The sequence below is a fragment of the Macrosteles quadrilineatus genome, unplaced genomic scaffold, assembly GCF_028750875.1.
Source record: "Macrosteles quadrilineatus isolate MER2022 unplaced genomic scaffold, UCM_ALF_1.0 Scaffold_3__2_contigs__length_128488019, whole genome shotgun sequence".
NCBI classification, from domain to species: Eukaryota; Metazoa; Arthropoda; class Insecta; order Hemiptera; family Cicadellidae; genus Macrosteles; species Macrosteles quadrilineatus.
The window spans coordinates 90,972,016-90,990,504 of NW_026542596.1; the positions used below are offsets into that span (position 1 = coordinate 90,972,016).

Genomic DNA, 18,489 nt, shown 5'->3' on the forward strand with positions numbered 1-18,489 from the left:
CATATCGATCAATGCATGATTATTTCTGCCTGGATTGCCAAATCTGTCAATTGGTCGGGTTCAACCAGATGACATTAACGAGTAAAAATAAATAAGTTTTACTTATGAAACTTGTTATAGATGTTGATGTTCTGAGACAAACTGATAAGTTTAATTGGTGAAATAGTTGTATTAGCCTATATCTATAAACATTGTTTTAATTTATTGCTTTATTAAAAACCATGAAACCTCATCGCTCCGCTCAACTGGCTTTCACTGCTATGAAAGCAGTCCTAGTCACCTTAAGTGCATTTATTATTACAATAAATCAAAATAAAATCAAACTTTATTAAATAAGTTTATGAACCACCCGGCGCACTAAAGATTAACAAATAAGAGAACGTAGGTGGCACGGAAAGGCCCAGGACCGATTTACTTGTTCATTTATCTGTTCGTGATATGTTCTAATATCCGTGTGTTAAGGTTATGGTGCATGATATATTAGATCAGAAGACATTCAATGATATGGGAATGATTTAAACTTTTTTTACGCAATTAACTAAGATGACGCATCAAATAAACTTATACCTCGTGCTATTGCAGTACCCAAAAATATCCTACGAATTATTTTGGTTATTTTCATTAATTGTAATAATAATATTAAAACAGTTACAGATTTTTACGTCAGTCAGTTTCAAAGTAGACCTATTTTAGTATTCAACAAAATCACAGTTAAATCCTAGTGGCTAAGAACATTAATTCGAATTACCACAGTTTTATAATGAATCGTGATTCTAAGACATCGGTAATTTAAAAAACTTTAACCCTGTGTATCGTTAACTTATCGTTTCTTTAAACTTCTTTAGAAAACTTTAAACATCTAAATATTTATGTATTGTGTCTTCAGCCTTAAGTAAAGCATGGCTAAACCAACAACACAACACAATTAAAAATTCAGAAAATATTTAGTTTTCAGCTCTGCAATGAAGTTTTTTCACAAATTTACATAAAAAAGCGCAGAAAGGTTAAATAAAATAAATAGCTTGTAAAGACTCACCATGTAAGGCCGGACTTGGCGTTGGCCATGAAACTCGCGTAAAGCGCACACATCACTACCGGTCTGTACATTTTCATTCACAACTCACTACTACGATACTACGAGAGACGGATGAATGAACTGATGAATGGACCATCGTACTACGGGGTTGTCATCCCTCCCCCCTCCACCGACACTCTTAGCGCCAGCCAATCAGAGGCCTCAGAACATGATGATTCACAAGGGATGAAAACGTAGGGGTGGAACAACAAGTTTGTTGATAATCATTTAACCAAGCAAAAAATTAAATTATTTTTAAGGTGAACATAATTTTAACAAACTTTAGGAGGGATGGAGATAATTGTTAGAAATATATAGGATATAAGTAGGAATGCTAAAGTTATCATCGAACAAAAGTAACCTAATGAGAAGAAATCTCCTTACTGATTTACCAAATTTGAAAATTATTTTCGTTATCCTCCTGCTAAACGATTGTTGGAAACACATGCGTTGCAGTACTATTGAAGGTTCTCTTTATCCCTAGGATAAACTAGAATCAGAATCAAGGGCATCGGCTGCTCATTTCTGTACTTGTAAAGTTTGTCCACTTTTTTGTACGAAAATATTAGGCCTACGCAATCAAATTATAATTTTGGTTTAGGTGAATTGTGTAATTCACAAAATTTAATAATGATAATATTGGAATTTATTCTAATCTTTTATTTTAAATATCTTATTGCTTCCTCCTAAGTAATAAGGACCTTACTTTTTTCCAAATATCATATTCGTTTAACTAGCCTACGTCAATAATTGAAAACGTTTTAATAGTCTGAAAAATGTTTTTGTTATTTGTTGGAGATTGTTCGTTTGTTGAAGACGATTCCACTTAATTTTGCTTAAAGGTTTTTCTGGACAAAATATATACAGTATATATTTATCTATAAACTTTAAACAAGATATATTTCCTCTGTAACATCCCTTTCACCCGTCCTACTTCACTGATTTTTACAATTTTGATGTCATTTTATAGCCATTTTATCTAGCGGAGGGACAAGGGGTAGCTAAATACCCCCGCCGCAGCAAACCTGCCGTCTAAGTGAATTTCGATTTGCCTGAAATGATTTTCCATTAATCTATTTAAATAAATTAGGTTTAACGAGTACCTAGTTTTGCTGCAACAAGGAAACTAATAAAGTGTGTTTTTAAGTAAAATAATTATAACTAAGTTAAAAATCTATAAATTTGCCAAGTTTTATTAAAATATATATATATAAGCAAGCAAACTACAACGTTTTGCAATATTCTCCATAAGAATAACATGGGAATTTTATATTAACAATTTTTGGACCTTTCTCCGTAACCAATAACCGTACAAAACACTTTGATGTACTGAATTATTTTTTAAGCTCATTAAGAAGGTAAAGAGAGAAGTTGGGGAATTTTATGTTTTGAGGGTCAAAATGAGAAAACATATTTTAACTCATAAAACCCCATTCCCATGGTCCGATCATGCTGGTTCGCGAACTCATTCAAGTTTATCCCGCCTTATACACCTTCAAAACCAAATTTCATAAAAATCGGACAACATTTACTCAAGTTATCTTGTTCACGGAAATCTATATATATGTGTGTATATGTACAACATATATACAAATTTAAACGAATTGTGTTTTTGGCCTCTGGGGACAACCAAATAAAAAAAGTAAATCTGTCCCGCGCGTAGGTCTTACCGTGCTACCTACGGTAATAGCTACTTCCGTATATGGAAATTTACTAAGTCATTTAGTTTAGGGCTTCGCCCCCCCCCCCCTTAGCCTTTGGTTGATTTCTAGAGTTCACATTCAAAGATCCATTGATGCTGGCCGACTTTCTTTATAACGGGGTCAGCTGTGAAATGTAATCAGCTGATCGTTCGGTTGAATGTTTAACCACAGATAGGTTGTAAACAAGAGACAAAACAGTTTGAAACAGGCTTCTTTTATTGATGACCGTGTCTTTGTTGAGGTAGGTATATCACTGTTTAAGCTGTAGATTTACAGTATAATCAAGTTTGCAAATTAGTACCCTGATTTTATTCACCCAATACTGTTCAACAAAACATTATCTTTGAAAAGAAAGAATGGCTGCACTTTACTTTAGGTCCTACACTCATTCGAATGAAAATATTGATTATTCGTAGTCAATTGTTTCCTTCGATATATCTTTTGGTTAGTTAGGTTAGATTAACCTTACCTAACTAACCAAACGATATATCGAATAATCGATATATCGATCGACATTTTCATTCGAAAGATCGCAGGACCTTAAGTAAAGTGCAGCCAAGATAACATTGGTTTTAGACGTTTGTCACTAACAAAATAGTGTCATTCCTCAGTAAACGGCTTTTTGTTTATAGTTATATATGAAAAAATATCCCCCTATTTTTAGAGTTAAAAATTATAAAGGGAAACGATTGATAATATTAGCTTAGTAAATAGTTAAATTTGCTTAATGAATGGTGCAGTTTCAAAAGAAATATGCCGTGTTCCATATCACAGTCCAAAAGTGTATTTTTGATTCTAAATAAGTTTGTCCTTGATTCGAAAAGAGACATTGCGCCCTAGTGATGAGGGACACTTCAAATTGTTTAATATTTTATAATATCTTTAGTTAAAATTTGTCATAATGTTCGGAAATTGTACTTCAAATTTACAAACGTGAGTTTGTAAAACAAAACTTAACAATACATATTTAACCATATCTTAATCCAAGATAGTTATTAATTTGCAATCGGTTCCAGCTATTTCGTAACGTTAAGGCCTACATTTCTTGGAAGCTGCTACAATAGTACGAACTAGAATTCTTGCGTACGAGGTTTTAATGAGGCACATCCTCTGACGGATTTATTTCTAAGAAAGGCTCATAAAGCCACTGATTAGACGTTTGCACATCTAAATTCACTTGGAATATAACCTTGATAATATTGTCCACCGAAAGATTTGGTCTCTTATATAATCTCTTTCTACTTCTGTAATATGAATTTTTTTGTAATAATTGTGTTTATTATTGCGAGATCATCTATAATCTATGATTTTCAATACATTTTAAAGGGAGTCGAGAATCTTTAGCACTTTTGAATAACTTTTACTGGTATTGAACACGATTAACCCAACTTAGAATTTTATTTAAGTAGTTTTCATAGAAAGATAATTACATGTTGATGGATCCTGAATTTCTTTAATGGTTACTAGTAGGGTTTTTACTGTTTATGAACCTAATTGAATTAATTGTAAAATTAGCCTATATCAGCAGACCCCAGTTGACTCTCTTGGTATGTAGATATTTATAAATTAACAATTTTACTCGAATTCGGTGTGTAGCTATTACTGTAGGTAAGTCCTGGACCCGTGACCGATTTATTTTTTTCATTTTGAAGTCTCCAGAGGCCAAAAACACAATTCGTTCAAATTCATATATAACTCGTTAGCACGATAACTCGAGCAAAAATGGTCCGATTTTGATGAAATGTGGTATAAACGTGTAAACCTACTTTAATTCGATCGAGTTTGCGAACCAGCATGATCGAACTATGGAATCAGGGGTTCATAGGGGGTTTATGGGGTTTTCTCATTTTTCACCCTGAAAACTAAAAAGTTTGCAATTTCTTTCCAAACCATTCTGTACAATTAAAAAAACAAATAATCTAGTATATTGAAGCATTGGTTTTGATAGAAAAAATTCTTCGACAATTGATAAAACTTCAGTATGCCAAAGTCAAAGGTACAATTTAGCAACACATTTTGTTACTTCATATTTTTCTAAAGCGTAGCTTATGAATATTTGGTATCTTAGTATATTGATGTCTCTCTATTTTCCACTAGACTTTTTAATCAATCTTCTCGATTGTCAATATAAGCATCCCGTTCCTGTTTCCATATTAAATTGCGAAACCTTCCATGATTTTTTTGTTTCTTGCGTGAGAAAGGAAACGTAAAAAGTGAGATTCAACCAGCCAAACAAAACAGCAACCCGCATACGAGCTTCCGCTGTGCTGTCTTCAGACAACAATCACCTACAGTCAGTAAAGTGGAGAGCGAATAAAGCAATGATTTGAAAATAATTTTGAATACAACTGTTCAATGAATCTAACAAAAGTCACATTACGATAAAAGTTAAATGGCTTACATTAGATGGCCTTAGTCAGTAACAATTAAAAAAGCCCTTTTTAGCGAATTTCCCATATAGGGAATAAGCTATTACCGTAGTACTCATGGTACTATACCTGGACGCGGGACCGATTTTTTTTCGTTTTGAGGTCCCTAGAGGCCAAAAACACCATCCGTTCAAATTCATATATATATATATATATATATTTATATGTTTATATATTTATATATTTATATATTTATATATATATATATATATGTGTGTGTGTCCGTTAGCACGATAACTCGAGCAAAAATGATCCGATTTTGATGAAATTTGGTACAAACGTGTAAACCTACGTTTATTTGAACGAGTTCGCGATCCAGCTTGATCGGACCATGGGAACGGGGGTTTACGGGGGGTTTTATGGGGTAAAAATAGGTTTTTCCCATTTTTTACCCAAAAAACATAAAATTTAGCAATTTCTTTCCACACCATTTTGTAGAGCTTAAAAAAACAAATAATTTAGTATATTGAAGCGTTGTTATGCGCCTAATGGTTACGGAGTAAATTCCAAAAAAATGTAAATTTAAAATTCCCATGTTATTCTTATGGAGAATAAGTAAACTGTTGTAGTTTGCTTGTTTATGAACATATTTTGATCAAATTTGGAAAATGTTTTTATTTCTTACTAACTATTAACATTTACAAAAAAAAAGTTTTACCCTCCCTGATGCAGCAAACCTAAGTACTTGTTAAACTAATTTCTATTTAAATAGGGAATAAATGTTATATATTTAAGTAGACATTTCTGTGTAAATCCAATCAGACAAATGGAAATTCGCTTAGTCTGCAGGTTTGCTGCGGCGGGGGTATTTCATATTCAGCTTAAAATACTGTATCCCACAACAATGGATCTTTCACAATGTACACAGCTGTCTTAACAAAGTCATTATACATATATTGGAGTCATTATACATATATATATTGGATATTGTTGTTTTAATTTAATAGTCAAATGCTTTATTAACATTCTTATTTTTAATTTATGGTTGGAATAAAAGATAAAATAAAACCAATGTGGTCAATTAATGAAATCAAACTTTGACTTATGTTTATCTTCAATATATAAATTAAAAAAAAAAACGCTATGCAGCTAACAAAATTTGATTTGATATAGGAAACACAGGTAAATAGATAATATAATATTTTATTTTACTCCTAAAAACGATTATTGATATTTAAAAACAAGTTTGCAAGGATAAAAATAATTCTTAAAAACACCACAGCATTTAAAACGAAAAAGTTTATTTAAATAACAGTTGAAACAGACTACAACTACAACATTAAAACTAATTCACACTAATAATTACATCAGCTCGCATATTTAAGGCTGAAAATAAAATACCAATAATGACAAGAAATAAACTTAAAGCAATAAATAACAGCTGGCAATTAATTATGAATGCCCAAAAGAAGAAAATAATAAGACAAAAGTGAAAACATCACTATGGAGTGATTCTTCCTAAAACAATAAGTAACCATTTATTTTCCGATATCATTGGAGATATTATACAACTAGTTTAAACAAGATTAACTCATCAAAAAAAAAAATAATTAATCAATAAACATTTCAGAAATATTAAGAAAGTCATTGTGACAGTGCAATTCAAATATTTACAAAATGCATCAAGTTGAGAAAAGTATTCCGATATAATAGATTTTAATAGATAAATTTTAATATCTTGCCCATAGTCTCAAAATATGTACACGTTCTAAAACTAATCTAACAGTAGCAATACTGAAACATAACACACAATTTGAGAGCCAGTTGAAAAACTTTGGAAAACCGAACTTCTCGAAATGAATTCTCCAAGTTTGACTTAGATTTGGTGTCGACCTGTCGGTGACGTATTTACACATAATGTTGTTTATTCTTATTCTTCTTTTGCCGGGTTTACCACGTCGACGAGGTCTTTCTCACTTTCATCCATGTCTTTGTCTCCCCATCCCCAAACCTGTAAAAAACACCGAATAAAAATATTGCATTCAGGAAGAAATTATTACAAAAATATACTAAACTAGGCTTGGTTAAGTATGCTTATCAAAATGATGTTTTACAATTAGGCCATTAATCACGAGCTGACCGTAATAATATATGTTTAGAGATCTAATATAAATATATTTTTACATATCAATATGCATAGTGAGTTTTATTAAAACATTGTGGAAAATTGTAGTAGAACTTTTAACTAAGAATTTCACTCACAAAAAAAATTTAAAATAATTTTTTAAACCATGATACTAGATCGCTATACTCCAAACAATGACATATTCCAGCAAAATTATATTTCAGACATGTACGTTGAGTGTTTTTATCTTACAAAGAAACTCAATATACGCATTTCTTCAACTAATATTTTTTTGTTTAGATTTTGTATGTTGTATGTATAATAGATATTATGTAAATATGTAGATCGGTTTGCCAGTAACTTCAGCCAGGGGCCGAACCAGGGACTATAGAATACTATATACTCTACTGAACCACCTCCAGGCAATATTATATAGATGAGAGCCACTGGCGATTAGCGGTGATCGAACCCAAGTCACCATGACAGAAGTCCCTCGCTTTACCTACCAGACCAACCAACCGCAGCCCTATACAGTATTTTACTTATTCCCTTGTCTATGGCCTTACATTCTTCAACTCAAGAAAATGCATTACCCATATGCAATGATACATAGTTTTTGTTTTACAAACTTTGGTACATTGAAATTGTCACACACCGTACAATTATATTTCAACCCCTATCCCCTTTATATATTTAGTAAGATCTGTACCACATGCAAATTAAGTGTAATTAATTATCTACATGACATTTTTAATTTCGGCTTTTGTTTTTAAGGTTACTTAGGTTAATTTGTCCTTTAAAATATTAAATATTTCCCTGCCTAGATTGCACATTAAACACTTTTACTTTGACCACTATAGACATACCAAGAACAAAACAACCTGCGCAGAAACGAAAAGATCACGTGGTTCGCGCCGGTAGATGTGGCGTACCATTCAAACCTGCGCGGCTCGAAACGGCCCAGGGTTCTTTTGTTTCTGGTATTACTATAGCCACTTTTTATGTCCCATTAGGCTGTAAGGGCATCCTAGGACGCTAGGTTCTAGATCAGAACTATTTTACATATTACTTCAGGCTATTCCTAGAGGGTTGCGCCATTATCACTTAGATAAAATCCATTGATTTGCGGTATTTGAACCCAGGACCTCAGAAACTGAAGTCCCAGCTTTAGTACTAGACAAGTTTGTCCCCTTACTTCGACCACTATTCCCTATTAAGTCTTTCGTAATACTCGGATCCAAAATTTGATTATTTAATTATTTAATTACTTTTCTTTTTACTTAGTCGATTTTCTACTTATTTACCAGATACCCCAATCCACAACACTTAGCACTACCCAATCCTCACCTCGCCCTCATGACTGTGCTCATGGCTGATCTTATGACTGCCGTCTCCTGTCCGCAGGATCCTCTTCCTCACTAGCTCGTCAGAGGCCTTTTTCAGGTCATAGGCCAGGCCCAGCCTCGCACAGACGTCCAGGAACATGGTGGTGAAGTTGAGGGTGTAGTTGCCCAGCTCGGCAGCCTTGTAGTCCCAGGGAAACGCGTGATGGTAGTTGTGCCATCCTTCGCCCAGAGCGAGCAGAGCCACGGACGCGTTCTCTGTCGGGCTGATAGTTCTGGAGGGAAAAGTCACATCGGTTATTGAAGAGTTACTGTGTGACGTTGTCTTACAGTTTTAGTATGGTTAAAAGTCCTAACTACCTGAACAGCTTGAAAGTTTCTCAATTTGACAGGGATCTGACAAAGGTTTTGGATACCAGAGGATTCATTAGATCTATTTATTTTTGCTTGTCAGCTCTAATGTACAGTGAGGTGTTTTGAGTATCCCTACCTTTTAACATCAATCTGAATATTTATCTCAATTCTAAATCACACAAAGATCATATTAAAAGAGCAACAACACCGACTTAAATTATTTGAGCAAATGCAATAATGCTAAATTCAAGCTGCTTCAAACATAAATGGTCATCTTTAGTGTTCACCGTATATTCAAAATACAAAAAAAATTACAAAATTGTTTCCTATTGTAATCCTTAATTTTAAATTTATGTTCATAAATAGTTTTTGCTATGTACACATTTTCCACGTGTATAGCTCAATAAACCCAAGTACAATAAATTTTGAAATAAATCCTAATTCATCGACGTTAAACCACGCCAACTATTGAACATCCTATACTTTCTGGTGACTTTACTTTACTTTTTTTTTACTTTCTTTTACGACTGACCTGTCGTAAGGTTTCATGCCCCAGATGTGAGCAGCGCTGTTGACAAGCCATGTTCCGTTAAGACTCAGGGTGTACCGCAAGATGTTGAGGTTCCATGCCGTCCAGAACGATTCGCCCCAGAAATGCATGGGTATCCAGGTGGGCAGCGCGAAACAGCAAATAGGCAGCAGGAGCAGATATAATCTGCAACATGAATAAAGTGACTCGTGGTAATCTGCAACTGAGGGTATTACATGAAATTGTTCAAATTGGTGGTCTGCATTGGAAAGTGCATGAACCAATTCATGATAAAAGGATGTATATAGAAAATGATAGTGTTGTAAGGAATGCATGATGGTCTGCAGCATTAAGCGGTAAAAAAATGTTATATCTGCAAAGGGTATTGCATTAATTGATTCATAATTTCTTATACAAGGGGTTGCATAAGAGAATTGCAATAATCTGCAGCAATGAAGTGAATAGGAAGAATGAAGCAATTCTACAATGAATGTTAGTACATAAAAACGTAATGAAATTTAATATTTGAATAAGGAAATTTAATAAGGAGAGGAAGTGAAACCATAAACAAAGCTAGTAAATGAGAAAGCAAGGACAAGTTAGGAGAGCAAGGATGGATTGGAACTAAGTTGTAAATAAATTAGAAGGAATGTAGAAAAGGAAAGCAAGGGTGTTAAATATACGAAAGATAGTATCAATAAAGTGTATACAATCGTGAAAATTATACATAAGGATGGAAAGAATGGTCTGAAAAAAGTGTAAAAGATTATGAATGCTATTGGGGGTTAAATGTTCAAAAGTGAGTAAGTTCTCAATAATTTAATATTGAGATGATTTTGATCGCCGGCCAAGATTCGACTACTTTTAATAATGATGTTTTGTGTTTAACTGAGTCACTGTGTTCGGAGGAAAGGTAACGCTTTATAAAATTGTTATTCATAAAAAGTCATCGTAGACGGAATTTCACACATAATTGTAGACCATTCCTCAGCAGATTTGATCGGTGATGAATCCAATGAAAAAATTAGAAACCTCAATATTAATTGGTTCACCTTAGTAACGAAATAATTCATGGTTCCCCAAAACAAGTGAAAATACTTATTTAAATGGTTATTTGTATAACTAGAGGGAGTTTGCACTCGTGTTACACATTATATTTTTCGTACAGTTATAATGAATCATATGAATCTTTCAAACACTGTACGACAAGTTTTTAGGTTAGGTTAAATCCAAACATTGAACGAAATGGGAAACGATGCACCAGCTGATCATAGTCGTAGTATCTTTAAGTGTTGCCAACCTATTTCCAAGCGTACACGGATTACATGCATAATAAAAGCTCGCTGTTTTGTTTTGGTTGGTTGTAATACTGGTGTGCGACAAAGTAAAAACTGTGCTACAATGTAAAAAGTATGCGGCAAAGTAAGTAAATGCAACAATTAGCAGCTTTCTAGTACAAGGAAGCCAACTTTGTCGGATTACTGTAAGAAAAATGTAATTTATTCTACCAATATTTAAAAACCTCAATCGTCAATCTTTTAAAATGTTTATCGCCAACAGATTGATAGTGGCTAAATAACATTAAGGCAAATCTATGTTTATTCGTAATACTCATTAAAAGTTAAACTCGTAGCGATTATTCCTCAGCATATGTTTGTTAAGTATTTACAGCTCCCGGTCGAGTTATTCTCGTGTCGGATGGCTCTAGTTATAAATAATGAGGCCTTGGAAGTAAGTAAACAGTTTGACCCTTGGCTATGGAGCCCTTTCACCAAAGTGCGAGATATTGGAGTACTTTCGTTTAAGTAATGGGTCAACAATCTGAAGGATGTTTCTTTAGTGAGTCGGGTTCATGCAATCGCTGCAGGTCCTGAAGGTAAAATACAACAAAGGATGTTCAAGGATCTATGGTACAACTTTAAAGAGTTTGCGTCGAAAGTTTTTGAATAAAGGAGACCAAGCTGATTCTGTAAAGATCGATTTCTCTACTCGATTGAAATATCATTGGAGTATCAATTATCGACGCTTTTAAACAACAGATTTGGAGGAAATAAATCTTACAATTTAATTTCAAACATGTTCAAGCCTTTGGCGTTGACAAACACAATGTAAAAATATGTCCAATGTAGACTGGGACGGGTGGCGTCGTCTTGTAATCCAGCTACTAGGAGGTCACGAATTGTGGATATTTATAGGGATGCACTGTGGATGCGATGCTCCCTGGTGTGGATTAACGTCCGCACTAGTGAGTACTACGACTATCCGCAGTACTATCCTGATAATTAGACCAATTTGTAAATTACAAGGAAAAATGTGGTTCGGATTCCACTATAAACTGTAGGTCCCTTAGTTGCCATTAGCTGTATGGGCTATTAATTAACAGCTGTGTCTAAGGAACATGTCGGCCTTAGTCACTAACAAGACTACAAGATCGCGCCACTCATCCTACACTCATCCTTCACTCATATTTGGGTTAAAATACGCACATAGTGGCGTCCCCATCTTAACTAATTGATAATTGATAATTGACAGTAGTGCTTACGTAGTACGGTTTGCTAATTTTCAATGCAATTTGACAGAGTTTACTGTATTATAGTAATCTCCAAAATTGTGATGTACCACACAGGACTTAAAGAAACCGCTAAATTACTTTATTTAAATGGCGTATATTTTATTTATATGCACTGGAGTTTTATATTTCAACCTTTTTTATAGTTGTAGTCGTAATTTTTAGATTTTTCTACGTTATTGGTGTTTTTACCTAGTTTTGAAACTAGATCGCTCCAAATCTTGTTACCATCTAATTTGATATTTTGTTGGACACCATAATTCGATAGCCCAATGGTAAATAGGACCAGAATCTTATCCATTTGGGGAACCAGCTGCCCTCATATATTTCAAAGACATCACCATAGCCGGTTGACTGACGAATAATTTAATTGCATTAGTATTTTGTGTACAGCAAGGTGTATAGCTTGTTCCTAGCACTCACCGCCTCTGCCACACCACCACCCAGTCCTTCTCCAGGTCGGTCATGTCGACCGTCTTGCCCCTGACAATTACATCCTTGTGCTTGCGGACCATTAGCCAACCCATGTGTGAGAAGAAGAACCCCCTCCTGGAGTTGTGCGGGTCGGCGTTGGTGTCGGTGAACTTGTGGTGAACACGGTGGTCGCGAACCCACTCGTAAATGTGGTTCTGGAAGGCCACTGTCTGGAAGAAGGCCAACAGCAGACGTAGAGGCCATTTTGCCTTGTAGGCCTTGTGTGCCCATAGCCGATGAGCGCCTGCTGTGATGCCTAGGCCGCAGACGAAGCCGACGGACATGCCTGCAACAGAGATCAGGATTTGTAACTCTACTTTGTACAATTTCAGCGTTGAGGCTACTTGTAAGTCTCGTTTGCCCAGAAATGATAGGTTCTGGTTGCTAGTACAATATTTACATTTTCAAATACCCTTTGTATGAAGGCAAAGGTCCATTGCATCTTCATGTTAAATCTGTTTCCAGTTTTATGATAAACATTAGCGTAGCAGAGCCTGAGGCCGGCAGCTCATTTTTTGACAAACCGGACTGGGGGAAATACCTATTGCAAAATACAGTACAACATATTTTATATAGCACCTAGATCATAGCATCAAATACTGAGGGAGACAATAGAATTTTGACAGCACCACATCCAACTGTGATTTTTTCAACAAAAATGTTTCACAGCTAAATAAACTAAATGTCACTTCAGTGTAAAAAATAAATCAAGTAACAAATAAGTTGATGTTTCCTTTTACCTGGAAAAAGATTGATGCTTACATTTTTAGCTTAATCCTCCTAAGAAGTAGACAGGAAGACATTCAAATGTTTACTCCTTTACAAATGCACGTTTCTACCTGACATGTTATTCCAGGCTCATTCCTGAATCAGTGACAATTCCATGAATCATTCCCATTAGAATCTAGGACGAGTTAGAGGGAGACTGGCTCGTCATTCCCTCGTACTGGTATTTAGTCACTTCCGGTAGAGGACATTTTTAAATTAGCACAACCGAAACTAGCTATTGCGAAGCATACAGTTAAAACGATTACTATAGTTCGGCCGCTTAGAAAGCGACCTCCTCCAGCATTGGTTTAGCATTAGCGCGCAGGTCGTTTTCTAAGCGGCCGAACTATAATCATGTATTTTATATATGGCCAACCACAAGAGAAACAAACATTTTTGAAATAGATTGTTAACATCAAAAAAAGGCGCCAAAGGTAAACGCGAAGTTTGGTTGAACATCAAAAACACTTAATTGATTTCCTCTATTAAGTGCTGAATATTTTACGCCATCCGTTTAGCAGGTTATGAAATATTAACTTAAATTATAAATGCAGAACAATTAACGCACAGTATCAATTGATCAATTAATCTCTGATGTACGTAAATTACGTAAAATACAAACAAAATTTCTATCCAGCATTTGACCAAATTTGTCTGTTTCCAAACCATTATATTTTTTTGAAAACGATGACTTCATTTTTAATTTTACGCAAATTTATGTGTGTTTACGAGTATGTGGAGCGAGCTGTTCTAGTGGTAGAGTGCGGGGCCTCGGTACCTGTGGTCCCAAGTTCGAATCCCGCCAAATCACCAATGGATTTTATACCTAAGTGATAACATCGCGACCCCCCTCTAGACCTAGCCTCAAGTAATGTTGAAAACGATTCCGGGCAAAAACCTAGAAGAATGAAAAAATCATTTTTAAAATACATGCATTGGAAATAAGTTCAACATTATCAACAACACGCAAAATTTGAGAAGAAATAATTGTTTATATTTTGTAGACCGTGATACACTTCAGCATATCAGATTATTTTCAACCTCAATGCTTTCTGATATTATCTTTGACGGGATTGCTATCAAGTGTTTTTAACTTTTGTTACATAAAGAAACGCTCGCTTTCTAAGATCGTGTAATGCTATTAACACGAGAGAGTTTTCTGTTTTGAGTATCCCAAGTTTAAACACTGAGTAATATTTGTGGAGAGCGTCTCCCATCTGTACAACTGTTTGATCGGGCTGTGTTTGTGATGCAAGTTGCCTAAGTAAGCAATAGCTTCGCTATACCTATGGTATGTGCGATACCTGTCCCCACAATAGTGGCGATTGTTTTGGAATTGGGTTTTTGTTTTTTGAACTCTCCATTTGTGTCTATCATTAGTTTTCTTTGCCATTATACTCGAAAACAGACTGTATTGACAAATGTATTTTTATACTTACTGAACAGTAGTGTGAGTGGATGTACTCTCCCAGTTAGGAGGAGCAACAGGCCATACACGGCGGCTCCGTGGAGGTAGATAAAGGCAGCCACGTTTCTCCACACTATTTCCCAGTGGTATTCTGACTTGGGGGCGGCGGGGGTGGTTGTAGGGGCGGGGGTGGGCACGGACTTGATGCGGAGTTTCTCAGGAACAATCTTCTGTTCAGGGCAGATCTCCGCCCCCGCCAAAAACAGCGAGGTTGGCGATCCTGTTACGTTTGGCGCCATACTGCTCAATGCGCTCACTGTAACAATAATTTGAAAACGTTAAAATTAAATAACTAGAGTCCTTGATTATAGATCTTGTACACATAATATAATACCTTTGACTATTAATACAACTTCAGTATCAAATAGTCAATGATAATACGTACAAAACGTTGAGTAGTTATCATACTGAAGGGGAAATAATGCGTTTTACGTTTACTATCTCAGTGTGGATTATGGTGTGGATTATTGTGCATTAGCATTATAAATTAAGATGGGGACTTCAACTTACCCAACTAACCCCACCTCTCTCCCGGGCCACCACCTGGATGCGTATCACAAAATGAGTGGAGGATGAGTGTATAACTATCAAATGTTTGATCGATTAATTGATCCTTGTAGCTTTGTTACTGAAGATCAGCTGTTTCATCAGTCAGGATCATTTATTTAAAGCTCAATAATCAGGAACAGCTGATGGGTTCGATTTCGAACCATCAAAACGTTACACTTTTCTCAGGATCGTGTTTAATGCCTCCGATTTACCGACGAGTATTAACATTTGTTTAGATAGCTACTTCTATAAGAAGCAATTTATAGGTAGCTGAAACGCTGTCAATAGCAATTTGAGTCACACTTAGTAACTAGGCGCCGAATCGTTGCCAATTTTAGGCCGTACGGGGGTGTTGGTCGTCACCAAAACCAGAATCGCGATCGCACTCAAGGTGTGTGAACCCTTTTTTAGTATGACAAATAAATTCACGGGAGAAAACACTACGAAAAATCCATTAAAATGTACTAAACGTTTGCGAATTCAATACAAGTTCCTCAAAATATGTTTTAATGAAAAACCAATATGAATATTATGTCATAACGTAGAGAAACAATTAAATATATAAAGTAAAAAAATCTCGAACAAAGTTCATGTAAATTATTTAATGTCATTAAATTTCGTGGGGGTAAATCAGTCTGATAAAATTTGACGAGGGTTTCATAGATTAGTTAATAAGGAAAACACACAATAAAGTACCTAAGTAAACTTTAAGAATTTATTACGGTCTGGAATTATATGTTGTAAAAAATATTCAAGTGGAAGCTTTAGTAGATTAAAGTTGGCCACATATTTTCACGGAAATCTAAAATAAACTATTTGAATTAACTGACATTTTTTGACTAAGTAAGATATATTTTTTTAAATTGTGCCTTAAATTCAGTAGCGTAGTTCTAATTATATAATACGTGCCATATGATAAAAATGACTTTGGTACTGTACATCTTTAAGATTTTAGAGCATTCATAAATATTTATTGCAATCATTACTTAGCACTATTACTATTACTGTTGAGAATAATGAAGAATACCAGAAAATAATCGACGAAAGAATCCCCGTACCGACCACACCGCAGACCACATTACGATACAGAACAATGGAAGTAAATTTAGGCCCTACACAACCGCATTTGCTAAAACACATGTTGATGATGTAAAAGGTAATAATTAGAGTCATTAAAACATTCAGTCTATATGCTGTGAAAAGTTAATAAAACGAGCTCTTCTCGAATAAACTATAACTGCATCGCCAATAGTTAAAAATTAGAACATTTTGTAAGTTATTATTTCATGTTTTGGACAGGATTTGCAAATACATTGTTGTAAAAGAGGTATTTGCTTCATAATCATTATAGTTAAAATAAAATAACGAAAACTCTCAATAATATTGTTCAAGGACATTGTAAAGGTAAACAGTGCTAAGAACATTGCAATTTTAATATTCAAAAACTGTTTGTTATTACATACAAATAATAGTTACCTAGTCATAAATCTTATAGATGAAATCGTTGCAAGGGAAACACATAACATTACACATGTAACCACTACATAAAACAAACATGTACTGCAGACAAAGCCTTGTTAACTTTGTATTTAAATCATCCCTGTAACTTGAAACAAATTACTAAAACTTTCCTAGGGTCAAAAGGAAATAACCGGTGATTTTTGCCAACGTTAATTGCCAGTCGGCAATAATTAGTTAGAAATAATAAACAAACAATGTCATATAAAATGTCTAGAGTATTGGGTAATCACGTAATTAGAATAGTAATTATTAACCAAAGGATATGTAATATATTATATGAAATAATGGATAGTTTTGCTCAAGGTTTCTCGTCATGACGATCATTTTAAGTATATGGTTTATGGGGGTGTGACTTGTAGTTTTCTCAAAAGTTCATGGGTACCTTGGGATTTATGGATTAAGAGTGATTCCGCAGAAATGCAGGACAATTGGAAAATATTTTTCTCTCGGTATAGAGGAAATATCCACTAATTTGCAGTGCCAATAATTTTGTTTGTGGGGAATTAAAATCTTCTTGTTGAAAGGGGAAACAAGTGACTAAACTAGCCTGAAGAAATATCGGTGGATTTCCAGTACCTTAATAATTCGATTCCCAATAACAATTACACATAGATTAATCAATTACTCATTAAAGTTAATTGGTAAATTTGTACAAGTAAATTCAACCGTCAACAACTAATCTGACAGCCTTGACCGCCTCAATAGAACTTTGAAATAACATCAACAAAATATTATTCTTTACTGTCCAAGAGGCACAACAAGAAGTGTTTATCAGGTAGGTAAGGAGTTAATGATACTGCAACTATATCAAATAATCTGTTCAACAGGTTGAAATGTTGTACAAAATCTGATTAGAAGTGAAACTTTCCCTTAAATGTACAATGTTATATTCTAGAGTTTGGTAATAACATGTTAAGGTTTGGAAATATCCGAGGAATTCCCTAGTACTGTACAGTTTGTAAAGATTAGCAAATATACACGTAGAAAATTTTGAAAATGATTGCTTCAACCGTCTAGAAGGACTATTTGTATGACAAAACGCATAAGAGTCAATGTACGTAAGAGCTTCCACTCGCTTCACTCAATTATGCCCCAGATAGTTCACTTTAAATCTAAAATAGTATATTTCGTACCTAGGGCCGAAAATGAGGTTTTGCCGGCTCGAGATAGTTTTTAAATCGAGCGAGAGCTGTAAAACCATTTCGGTCCGTGGTACGAACGCTATTTTTCGCCACAATATACCCTATTACCACTATTCACCACTATAATAATGCACACTGATAGTCAAGACAACTAAAACTTTAAGGTTATGTGAAGAAATAGTTTGAGGAATCAGCAAAAATAAAAATAAATATTTGCTAGGCAACGGTGACAATCTTTTACTTATTTAATACGCAAGCAGGATTTTTGTGACAATTACTCCTCCGAAACCACTGAACCGATTGACATGTTTTTGGTGTCATTGGAAAGAGCATACCGTGAAGTTGTGCAGGAAACTTTCTTTTTATGGAAATAATTAGAGGGTGAGGCCCTGGGGCCTTTTAATGTTTTGTATTTCTCCATAAGATTAACATGGGAAACAAATATTGTTATGAAACTCCAGCTATTGTCAGAAATTAAAAGTGAGAAGAAGGACATATGT

General features: G+C 34.6%; 1 protein-coding gene across 4 annotated transcripts in view; it reads right to left on the minus strand.

Annotated features, from left to right (window-relative positions):
- Positions 1-6,430: 6,430 nt before the first annotated feature.
- LOC128988656 (acyl-CoA Delta-9 desaturase-like) overlaps positions 6,431-18,489 on the minus strand; it is a 33,373-nt gene continuing 21,314 nt past the window's right edge. For 3 of the 4 annotated variants that reach the window (XM_054410150.1, XM_054410148.1, XM_054410151.1), the window contains exons 2-6: positions 14,749-15,033; positions 12,491-12,827; positions 9,502-9,684; positions 8,620-8,890; positions 6,431-7,158 (exon numbers count right to left, since the gene is read on the minus strand). In XM_054410150.1, the coding sequence (XP_054266125.1) occupies positions 7,078-7,158; positions 8,620-8,890; positions 9,502-9,684; positions 12,491-12,827; positions 14,749-15,016 (1,140 nt within the window). In that variant the 5' untranslated portion in view covers positions 15,017-15,033 and the 3' untranslated portion in view covers positions 6,431-7,077. Of the gene's footprint in view, positions 7,159-8,619; positions 8,891-9,501; positions 9,685-12,490; positions 12,828-14,748; positions 15,034-16,353; positions 16,405-18,489 lie in introns of those variants that run through there. The other variant, XM_054410149.1, reaches the window with a different exon arrangement.